At 42.8% G+C, this 11,901-nt stretch overlaps 1 protein-coding gene across 2 annotated transcripts in view; it reads left to right on the forward strand.

Annotated features, from left to right (window-relative positions):
- Nucleotides 1–6,508: 6,508 nt before the first annotated feature.
- The window catches only part of LOC149022181 (Eukaryotic translation initiation factor eIF2A family protein), a 32,655-nt gene continuing 27,262 nt past the window's right edge, over nucleotides 6,509–11,901 (forward strand). The window contains exons 1-8 of one of the 2 annotated variants that reach the window (XM_089150354.1): nucleotides 6,509–6,709; nucleotides 6,813–7,001; nucleotides 7,075–7,429; nucleotides 7,543–7,729; nucleotides 8,151–8,385; nucleotides 8,467–8,535; nucleotides 8,783–8,884; nucleotides 9,018–9,058. In XM_089150354.1, the coding sequence (XP_089006480.1) occupies nucleotides 6,971–7,001; nucleotides 7,075–7,429; nucleotides 7,543–7,729; nucleotides 8,151–8,385; nucleotides 8,467–8,535; nucleotides 8,783–8,884; nucleotides 9,018–9,058 (1,020 nt within the window). In that variant the 5' untranslated portion in view covers nucleotides 6,509–6,709; nucleotides 6,813–6,970. The remainder of the gene's footprint in view (nucleotides 6,710–6,812; nucleotides 7,002–7,074; nucleotides 7,430–7,542; nucleotides 7,730–8,150; nucleotides 8,386–8,466; nucleotides 8,536–8,782; nucleotides 8,885–9,017; nucleotides 9,059–11,901) is intronic. The other variant, XM_089150353.1, reaches the window with a different exon arrangement.

Here is an 11,901-nt window from a genome sequence, read left to right on the forward strand (position 1 = left end):
TTGTTTCAGACAACTAAGACCTAATACAATGGCGATTCAAGTGGCTAGCAAAGTTCAAGATAAAGTAATTTCTTATTTCTTCAAAAGATCCAAAGAAGCATCAAAACAATTACAAGAGCTGGATACAATCTTCGATCAAAGAAGAAAGTCATTACAGGTGATTGTTAACAAGTTATACAAGATCGACGCGACTTTGCTAGAACAAACATATGAGTCAACCATTGGTGGGGATACAAGGAAAAGAAGAGAAGAAATGAGGATTACAAAAATATTTTGGTATGCATAAAATCCTCCGCAATTTCATACTCTTTGTCCAGCTTGTCCAGGAGAAGAATGGTCCTCGACCAAACTCGCATTCAGTACAAGCTCGTCATAATTGACTTCTTCAAGCGGAGAATAAATAGGAGAATCTTCCAGATATTGCATAATATCTGGATCGGAAGGTGGAGGATCAATCTTATCCTTGGTCCAGTCGGGAGGAGGAATACCCCGGGTCGGTAAATACTTAAGGATGGCAAACAAGATTGTAGGGAGTCGTATCAAAATGAGGATCCTTCCTTAATATTGATTCCCATACTTCGTTCTCACCATCCCGGTACGCCCGCAAGTTATAAGCATTCAGCATATCAACAAAGGGCTTACTGTGTAAATACTTAAAGACGCAGCTCTGCGAACATCGCTTGGAAGGGATTCGGGCAAAGGAACGACTGACTTGCCTTTCGTGTAACGTTTCAGATCCTTTGGCTCCCGACTTTCCAACTGTTCGCTCCGATCGCCGGATCTTCTCCCCGGCATAATCCAAGTCCGACCGAAGACGACCAATCATCGAATTTTTTTTCTCCCCGCCACCTCCCAAGCTAGATTCCGAAGGCGAGCAATCTCAACATCTTTAGCTTCAGAGATTTCCCGAAGCCTAGAAACTTCATTGCTCAACCTCCTGAGTCTAGTAAACTTGCTTCCACTTGGTTGTGGAAGTTACAAAGCAAGACTCCTGCAAACAACTTCCGAGTTAGCGAGGAGCGGAAAAGTAATTTTTCAGAATCGGAGGATAATGAAAAAAGACTTACATCACTAGTGACTTCGTAAAGACTTCATCCGGAAGTTTGGAAAGAACTGCGCTCTCGGAAGTCATTCGAGCAGCAGTACAACATTCCAACGCTCTGTCAAACTCGTTTGACACTAATTCAAGCGAAGGATGAGAAGGATGAACTACACCAAGAGAAGGATGAGCTTCATCACTTGTCACCCGACGGCGCTTCCTAGTGGCAAAATCCTCCAACTCAGAAGGAGAGGAGGAGGATGCCAAACAAGCACTAGAGTTAGAAATAGGAGCAGCACCTGCTGGGACCACACCTTCATCGGACGCCAACATAGTTGCCTCGGATGCCCGAAGAGTCTCCTTCGGGGTGGTGCACCAACGAGCTCACCAAAGCGAGGAGCACCGGCAGCACCATCGGCAATGGAGTGATCAAGATCTTCCGGGAAAGACGAGCGATCACTTCGGGCAATGGAGGCGCAGGGACGGCATCAATAGAAACTGCGGGAATCGACTTGAAGATTCACTCCAGCTAGATCGCCTTACGCTTGGAGGATTCACTAGCTGAAACCACCGCACTGGCCCCAACCACCACCGACGGAATGATTTTCTTGCAAGATTTTGCTCTGATAAAGTTCGGGTTGATCTTGGGAGCCACTATGCAAAACAACAAAACAAACAGCCGTATCAGTACAGAAATAAACGACAAAGAACGGTGGGGAAACCCTAGTTTTCTACGAGTTTCGACAAACCAACAAACTAAACCCCAAGTATAACTACCGTGCAATTTACTCGGGGGGGAAGTGGGGAAAGAGATGAGTAATCAAAAAACTCACTTGTTCGAAGTGGATAGAGCTGTTGTTGGAGTACGAGGAATACGGAAGCGGCCGAAGGACGAAAGGTCGCTTTGGCACTTTAGCAAATCTAACTTGCGAAGTCGGGATAGATGGAGAGTACCCACGAAGGCTTTAAATAGCCTCAGGTATAAGACGACGGTTGAAGGCTAAGGACAACCGACGACCCAGATCGAAATGACGCTTCGAAATCCGCAAAAAGCAAGATCAACGGTCGAAGGGATGCCACATGGAAACATGTGGAAGCGAGCACCTGATGCAGAGATACCTCCAATCGTCACACTGCCATTAAAATAACGGATGTATTTCCGATTCATTGGAAACAGTGAATGGTATACAAAAGCAGGAAAACGTTTGAATTTCGCAGAAGGGAAACGTGCGGACTTTGCAATAAATGAAGTAGTGGGGAAGATTAATGCATCTTCCCGAAACGCATCTTCACAATATTTCTACAAGATTATTATTCGGCGAGGAATGAAAAGTTAAGTGATAAGTTTTATCATTAATACTTTGATATTCAAGGCAAGATTTCGGCAAGAGACGGGGAAATTTAGAGGCCAACATGAAAAAAGAAATGTCTATTCATTAAATTGAGGGTAAATCTTTACAAAAGGACAACTCCCTAAGCCTTTTCTTCATTGTTGCCCGAGGGACCCTGGTCGGGAGGACTTTTCTCAGGACCATGAGAAGAGCCTTCCTCAAGAGTGGCATCGGCTGAGTCCTCTACAACAACAACTTGAGACTCGGCTTGTGATTTCTCCTCTGGAAGTGCCGGCTCGTCATTCAGGTATGCCTCATATTGAGGGTCAACTGGAAAAGGATCATCTTCTTCCTGAGCCCAGTCCGGGAGATCCATACCAACTTTCCCGAAGACCTCTTGGTGGCATACCTCACGAAAAGGAGCAGTGTCGAAGTCAGGGATCATTCCAAGGATTTGCTCCCAAACGTCGTTCTGACCCATGCGATAAGCTTGAATGTTGTAGAGACCTAGCAACTCGGAGAAAGGTACGCTATTCAGGTATTTCCGAATGCACTCCTTCCGAAGCTCTGGCTTTATATGCCTAAAGCTTGCTAGGGATCGCCAACTTCAGATGTTCTTCGAGCTCCCTACTTTTGATTTCGAGGCTGTCACCAAACAACGTGGCAGCTGCCTTTTGCTTCCTGGCCTCACGCTCGGCAGCAGTGACACGAATTTTCAAAGCTTCGAGGGCTTCCTTGAGGGAGATCACTTCTTCCTCATGCTTTTTTTGCAGCTCCACGGTAGCTGCAGTCACCGGTTGTCTATTTCGGAATTGGCCTTGGCCAATTTCTCTTCACAAGTTTGCAGCAAGGAGCTGGTGCGACCAACCCGGCTCAATGCTTCCATGTGTTGATAAAAGCTCAACACAACATTCCTGGGAAGGCGGAAGATATCAGAAGAAGTCATAAGAAATTATGAAAACAAAAGTAATCAAGAGGACCGATACCTTGTAGATTGACTAACAAGGGAGGTGTCATCCAGGGCTTCAAACTCCTGGCGATCAGAAGGAGCAAGACTGAGGGAGCTCCATTCTGCAGCTTTCTCGGGATCCCGAGTAACCCCGTCGGTCATCTTCAAGGTCCACTGGGGATGAAGACCTCCTCACCATCCGTCGAAGCTTTGGATTTTTTATTGGAGGGAGCATCAATTGTGTCATGCCTCCTCTTGGTTCGGGCGGAGGAAGAGACATTAGCCCTCTCCACCATTGGTTTCTTCCCTTTGCCCGAAGCATCGGCTACAGGCCTGATATTCCTGATACCCCTATAAGAGGGGTCGGGAGAGGGAAGAGAAGCCTCTTGATCTATGGTCAAGACCCCGGGCGATCGTTGCTCGGCTGTCACAACGGCCCTAGCGGCCTTCACCCGCAGGCTTTCGGGGTTCATTCGGGAGGCACCGCAAAGAAGAAGGACAAGAGTCGGGAATTCAAAACATATCACTTCAGTCAAATCAAAAGATGATGGTTAGAAGCTCACAATGAGCCAAGCCCCAAGATCTTGAAGGATGGAGTTATACTCCACTTCATATCCATGTATCTCTTGATACCACGGAATGGATTTGATCTTCCTGATGGCCGCCTCGTCTTCTCTGGATAAGGGAAGGCCCCGGTTACTCTCGGATGAAGAAGTAAACCTCCTCCAGGTGGTTGGGAAGTTAAGATCTGATGGAGGCGCTCGACGAAAAAGTATCGTTCGCGCCATCTTTTGTGGTTAGAAGGGCAAGTTCCTTTGACAAGGATGCTGCCCCTCCAATCAAGCTCAGCCTTATTGTGTTTGGAAAGAAAGACCCATCCAGGAGGATGGGAGATAGAAAGAACATGAAAATGTACAAAAAGAGAAAGAGATGGCGTAATGCCAAGCTCAAAACACAAACCCAAGAAGCCGACGATGAGACGCCAGCTATTGGGGAGGAGCATTCCGGGACAAATGTTCCAATGATTCAAAACTACGGAGAACAAAGGATTAAAAAAGGGAAAGCGAACCCCGCTTTCCAAGGTGCATCTATATACGAGAGAAAATTCACCCGAAAGGGATGAATCAACCCTCTCATCGGGGTGGGGAGCCCTAACCTGATATGAGGGAGGAAGATCAATATCTTGGACAGATGAAAGAAGGGTTTCCTCATTGTAAATGGAGGGAATCAGAGCCGAGTCCACCATTGGACCCGGAGGTTTGAGGCTGCCTAGAGGACTCGACAATCTTGGAAGATCCAGACTCGAGAAGGACAGGAGAAGTTTCGGTTTTTCTTTCAAAACCTTTTTGAGAAACTTCAGCGAACTCCTGCCGAGAGGACAGATTAGGGTTTTGTTATCACTATCCGACTGTTCGGGAGCAGGAGAAGCAAAAGCATCACCGCTATTACCAACATGGGGTACTAAAGAAGCCCTATCGTCCGCCATTACTCGTTTCGATAAACTACAAAAGGAAAAAGACCAAGAAACTTACCGATTCAGGAGACGGAAGCTTGAGAGCAGGAAGGCGCTAAGCGGACAACAAAGGTTCAAATTCCGGACAGGGAAGAATGAAACCTACGAAGACAACGAACCGCTTTTAAAACTCCCGCACGAGTGTTCGGGAATCCGAACGATCGAGATTGATTCAAAATCAACGATCAAGATTGAAAGACGTTTGAAAGTTTGAACTCACGAATCCGAAATAGGTGTTCGGAAACCGTCGCTTGGATGACGTGAGCCACGACGGATCACCCCGCAACGAGATATGTGGCCTTACACTCACAACGCTCGAGGAAAAGTGACCACCGCATTAAATGTGATATGACATTTAATGAAGCACGCAGAGATCATCACCTGACGACGAACCCAGTTAAAAACCAAGCCCTCGGGATCGACCGAACGCTTGGTCTAGGGGGCTCGTGATATGGAGAGTTTATGATCAGACCAGGTTCATACCTGGTCCGACCCTCGACCCCGGTCGAGACGGAGAAAACCGAATCGCTCCCGAGCGAACCGGATCCGGAAGATGGCTTGCTGAAGAAGAAAGCTTATTCGGCTGCAAGCGTGCCCTAATCTTACTTATGGATTAGGGTAATCACCCTAATGATGGCAGACTCAAACTGACGGCTGCGGATAATCATTATCGAAGGGATAACCATCGCATAACCTAACGGTTATCTCAGGAGTCCTCTACTAGCCCAAACTAGTAGAAGTCTATCGCTCAACGGATCTAACTAATAAGATCCAACGACTACCCGAAGAAGGCTCAAGTGCATCCAACGAAGGAGATTCGAAGGTACACTCTATATAAACCTCACTACCATACAAGGTGAGAGACGGATCAATCGATCGAAAAGAATACTATCTGAGACTCAGGTTCAGATACATACTGATAGACCTAAACTATCAGCGATCTGCTATCTAGATCACCTTTCCCAGTTCTTCATTCTTTAGCTCTGTGCTTCTAGCAGAGCCTTTTGTGATTAAGTTCATCAACTGACTTAGCCTTCGGAGGTGGACTCCCGACCCCAGCGGTCGGGCCACATCTGACGCTTTCGTTTTGCAGGACATCACGTGGAGATCCAAGGGCTGAGCAGATTTTGGACGCATCAATGAGATAATTTTTCATGGAGATTCGAGTTGATGCTAGGGTTTGACTGAGAGCAAAAATAGAATAAGGATTGCTAAAATTGGAAGGAGTTTTGGCATCTTCATCAGCATCTGCATCATCAACTTTGTGTTCTTCAGTTTCACGTCTTCTTTGTTGATCCATAGCAAAAAGAGGCTCTTCTGCAATCTGAGATTTGTCGGAAATCATGGCCTGTTCGTCTAAAGCCACGAGAAATTTCGAATTGGGATTAGGGCTTGAGAGATGGCAAAGGGAGAAAAACCAAGGTTTTAAAAAAAAGAATGTACATTGACCATTTTATCCTCTCCTTAACTTGCAAATTTAAGTAAACTTGCGAATAAATGAGGAGAGTGAATTTCTAACCCATAATCCATATAATAGACAAAAAGTCAATTATGAATTTGGGAATTTTTTCTATCATTTTAAAGAAAAATAAAACTAACAATAAATGCCAAACACTTCAAAATGATACAAAATTTCAATAATTAAGAATGAAAGTTGACACCAAAAAGGCCCTTATTTTATGAAGGTTTTTCCTTTTAACCATGGAAACATATTCAAATCGTATTTGAACTTCGAAGAACATTGAACTTTATCATTAGTTTTTTTCTTCTAACTATCAAAAATGTTTTCATCCGTTGTTGTTCACTTGTTCGACGCAGTTTCCGTTCTTCTCCATATAACTGTGTAGCATTTTCAGAGCTATTCGACCAATAACCAGGTAACCCTTTTCAGAATTCGTATTTCAATTTTTTCTTTCGCTACTGAATTGAAAAATTCAATTCTGAAACATGCGATATGGTTTCTTCGTTTTTTCCTTTTAGGTAGAATTATCGTTTCTTCGTTAGAATCATATAGAATACACTTTCGACTACAAAGAGTTTCGTATTCTTCGACCAAATAACTCAATAATTTGCAGAAGCTTGAAGTAACTGTTGAGACTCCTTCTTTGTATTGGGTGTCTGATCCTGTATTGGCAGTAATGGAACCATCACCGCCGTTGGAGATTTTAGGTACCTTTCCGTCACCGCCGTCTGTTGTTTCATATTTTCTTTCACCTCTTTCTGATTCCCTTTCTCCAACCAGCCCGGGCACCAGAAGGGTTTTCTATCTGGACTGGACCCCCATTCAGCAATGGCCAACCACGAATCAAGCTTGAAAGAGTTCCCTGCACCTCTGCAAAGTTCAGTGAAGATGGTTCAAGAATCATGGTGGTCAAATCTGATTCTTCAGTGGCCATCTATGATAGCCATACTGCTGCAGAGCTTAGATCCTTTGAAGTCCCCAGCATGCTTGCGGCTACGTTATCTCCACGCGGGACTTATCTCCAAACCTTTCAAAAATCAACAACACCACAGGAGAAAAATGTGACCTTGTGGAGGATTGACACCGGTTCTGCTGTTTATCATCATTTTCAGAAGAACATGTCAAAGGCCACATGGTATTGATAATGCCCCAGTGTCCCTTTCTTTTGCCGTCTGTTTCTGGTCTGTTACTCTTTTTACATGGAACTGTATGTCTCTTTGATGTTTGTGTCATTTTTTGGTGCCTCAGGCCTTCCATCCGTTTTAGTTCAGATGAATCTGTTGCCGGCCAGTTGGCTACAAATGAGATTAAATTTTTTGATGCTGGTGATTTTTCTAAAGGTATAAAATATCGGCTCAGACTCCCTGGAATAGCTGCATTTGAGCTTTCTAAAAGTCCTGCATCTCACGTTGCTGCATTTATTCCAGAATCTAAGGTTAGTGCGTCAATTTGTTTCTAACAAGAAGTAGGTTTTGTGTTGGAAGGAAAACTAGGCAATTTTGGATGGAGCATGGCTCATTGTTGTGTGGGAAGCATTTAATTTTCTAATTTTTTCTTATTGCATATCATCTTCTAATCCACTTACTGGATGACAATGATGTATAGCACTAAGTTTGAGCCCAGAAGTTTGGCAAAAAGAGTTTAAGAACTTTCAGAAACTTTGACTACAATAGTGTCGGATATAGCATATATTGATATGTTACATGATGCCCAGATAAGCTAAGCGGCTTGTAAGGATTTTTTTAAATGGCATCCTGGCATTGTGCTGAGACAAATTTCATCAATTTTTCAGACATTCTTTTTCTTAGATTATACTCTTACTATTATTCTTTAACTCCATATTTGTGCTTTTGTAGGGAATTCCTGCCAGTGTTCAGATATTTGCTTGTGGGGATGAATCACATTCTCAACCAGTTGCACGACGGAGTTTTTTCCGGTGTTCCACAGTGCAACTAAGCTGGAATCATGGTTCCACCGGACTACTCGTTACAGCTCAGTCTGATGTTGATAAAACAAACCAGAGTTATTATGGTGAATCAAAGTTGAATTACTTAACAACTGATGGGACACATGAAGGACTTGTGCCTCTCAGTAAGTTTCTAGTTTAATTTATAAAACTAAATTGTTTGTGGGACTTTCTGCAAGTTACATTACTGATGGATGTGTTGGCAGGTAAAGAAGGACCAGTTCATGATGTTCAATGGTCGGCATCTGGTTCTGAGTTTGCTGTCGTATATGGATGTATCCTTTTCTGGTCCATCAGAACAGGGAGAAGCTGTTTTAATGGGGGCAGAAGTGTTGGAGGCACATTAGCTTCTGTACCAGGAAAATCTGTTAATAGATATAATTCATGAGACTTTGCTTCAACACATTTTATGAAAAACGAAGTCACTAAGGATATTTAGTTAAATTACTATTTGTCCTTTCATGTTTATTCTGCTTAGCTCGTCTTTACTAATATTGTAGAGATCCTTGACCAACCCCTCAGTTATGCCTGCAAAAACGACTGTTTTCAACAAGAAGTGCAACCCAGTCCTTGAACTTGGAACAGGCCCTTACAATACTCTCAGATGGAATCCGAAAGGAAAATGTATCCTTATGCAATATATCTGTTCATTCTTGATTGTACTCAATACATAAAGTACCATGAAGGACTATGAAAATGCAGATTTTTCTGTATTTCATATATTTATACTTGTGCCCTTAATTCTCTCTTTTCACAGTTCTCTGCGTGGCTGGTTTTGGTAACTTACCTGGAGACATGGTATGCAAATTGTGCTTTTGATGGTCACTCAAATAATTCTCACTATAATCATCCAGCTTAATCATATCTTTAGACTTTGGTCTTCGGAATCTGCTTTATTTCTTACAAATAATAAGTATATTTTAATAATGTCCTAGCTGTAGTTTTGGGGCATTTTTCTAGTCATACTGAGGACTCTATGAATTTCATTTAGTTTTTGTGGTCATCTGGAAGAACCTGAGATTGTTAAGTTTGAATGGAGGCATATATGTGCGAATACTTATTTTATTGCTCTGATTTTGGCTACTAGGGAAATTTCTTTTTCATCTTAGCTTTCTCCAGATTAATGATGTGATCCTTGGGACCATATTGGGTATAAGATGTAGCACCCCCCTTTGGACCATTATATGGCCAGAGCTTCATTTTTTGTAGCTTATCTATTGGCTTGGTTGGGTTGCAGATGTGATCTCCTTGTTCCTGTCTGGATGTATCTGGGATGGAGTAATAATGAAAGTCCATCAGTCATTTATGAAGGAGATGCCAATAACCGCTAATCAAAGCTTGTCTGGAGCCCCCTTTTAATGTAAGACTAGATTGCTAGTGTCAAATAACCCAGAAAACCAAATTAGAACCAAATGACCCAACCTAGAAAACCAAATTAGAACCAAATGGCAGAATTAGAAACTCAGGGTTTCAAACCAAACCTGCCCATAACATGTCTCTCAGTTCCTATCAAGTTTAGTTTGTATTGGGATGTGACTTTCCTAGGAGTTCGATCAAATTCTAATGGTCCAGTTATAAGATATAGTTGCAACTCCCAAGATAGAAACTAAGGTCCTGAAGACCAAACCAACAAGAAAGGGTGGTGGACGGTGATGAAGTTATGGTGATGGAATGAATATAGTTGGTTGGTCTTATTGGAAAAGCCAGCAAGTGGAATGGGATAGAAGTGTGTTGAAGGAAGGATATTGTGGTTCAAACCTGGTGGGTTTTGTTTTAGGATGATGGAAATCCACATCCTTACATTTGCTTCAAAGTAAGCCTCAGGAGCAGCAGCAGGGACACTTGAATGGATATAGGTGTAGCAACAATAGCCTCCACAATTGGTCTTCACAGTTGTTTGCAACAACTTCAGGGATCAGTAATCAACAGAGGAACAGCAACACAGCAAGGAAAGAGATAAGAGAAGGGAGTAGTAGGAATGGCTCCTTCAGCCTGGTTCTCTCATCCACAGCTCTGTCAGCTTTTGAAACATGGATTTTCTCCATGGTCAAGTTCAATAAAGCCTTCAAATTTATTTCATTCTTCCATTGTTTTAAACTATTACTATAGCTCCCTTTAAATAGACTTGCACCAACTTACAAAATTAGAAACTCCAAAATAGTAACTTGACAACTTAGCAACCAATGGAATTAGAAAATAAGAGAGAATAGAATAATGTAGTCCTAGATTGATAGATGGTCAACTAGGAGCGAGTCTTCTATGATCTCAATTCAAAAGGTTTGGGTTTTAGGATTTGAGGGTAGCTGATATAAGTACATATATTGTAGTGGTTGGATGGGGCTGCAACTTGGAGGGGATGAGTCCTAAATCTTATGATCTTTCTTATGGTTACTTTAGTTTGGGGATAGGTTTAAGGAAAACAGAAATACAATAAGAAAAACGGGAAATAGGGTTTGTGTTTGAAGATAAGATTAGAAGATGAAGAATTGGACTTGGGGATGATTCAACTTACTATTATCGAAAATCCTCCTGGAAAACAGTTTGAATGGTAGAAGATGCTCTTGGGAGGAAGAAAAGAAAAGAAATCGCATAAGGAGCCCCGGGGGGGTGTCATAGAACCATGCTATGCCATTGTACCTCACCATTATCAATAATAATAACTCAAAATTCAATTTGTCCACTCTACTCTGATATTGGGCCTTGTTACAACTGATGTAACCTGAAATTCTAGGGTTTCGAAATTTGAGATAAAACCCTAAATTGAGTTCATTTCAGGATCCTCTCTTTGATGACCAGCAATCTTATGGGATTCTATTGGAAAAAATTAGGGTTTTATTACCCAAAGAATACCTAAGCTGGGATGGGATTGTGGGAAGGTTATTTGAGATGGAATTAGGGAAAATTAGGGCTGACCAATACTCTAGATGGGTCGGGTAAACGTCAAAGGGAAGGGTGAAGGGTGAAGGGTCTTGCGGAAAAGGGAAGGGGTTCTTGGAGCTTGTGGTTTGGGCTGTAGGTGTCTAGGGATGAAAGTTAATGGCTGCCAATGGCTCTTGAGAGGTTCTTGGCTTTCATTCTCTCTTTCTTGCAATCTTGGACTTCCTTGGTTTTCTTGATGGGATCTTGACTTCTCTTTTTTCTTCTCTTTTCTTTTCTCTCATCTTTCCTTTCCTTTTTTGGTTTCCTTGGCTGCTGCAGACTAAAGGAGAAAAGAAGGAAAGAGAAAGGGGAATGGCTGTACTTAGGGTTTAGGGACAGGGGATGTTGGGGATGAACTAGGGTTTGTAAGGGAAGGACTCGAGGGGTGCTGCAGGGTTTTGGGAGTGGTCAGGAACTGTGTGATGGAGGGTGAAGGGTGGAAGAGTCTCACGGTTAAGGAAGGGAATCAGATTGGGAATGGGGCTGGGGTTGTACTTACTTGATTTGATTGGGTGGTGGACTGAGGAATGAGTTGGAGAAGGCTTTTTAGGCTATCGCAGGCTCGAAAAAAGATGAAGAACAACGCTGGAATTTTGCAGAATACTTTCCTTCCTCTTAACTCAGGTTGTTGGCTTGGCTCCAACAACTCCCAAGTCTTTGAAATTTTATTTAATCTTCAACTGATTTGTTTACAATGAGGTGGGGGCTTTAAACAGCATTTA

Source organism: Hakea prostrata, chromosome 3 (assembly GCF_041222555.1).
Source record: "Hakea prostrata isolate BN-2017 chromosome 3, UWA_Hpros_2, whole genome shotgun sequence".
NCBI classification, from domain to species: domain Eukaryota; kingdom Viridiplantae; phylum Streptophyta; class Magnoliopsida; order Proteales; family Proteaceae; genus Hakea; species Hakea prostrata.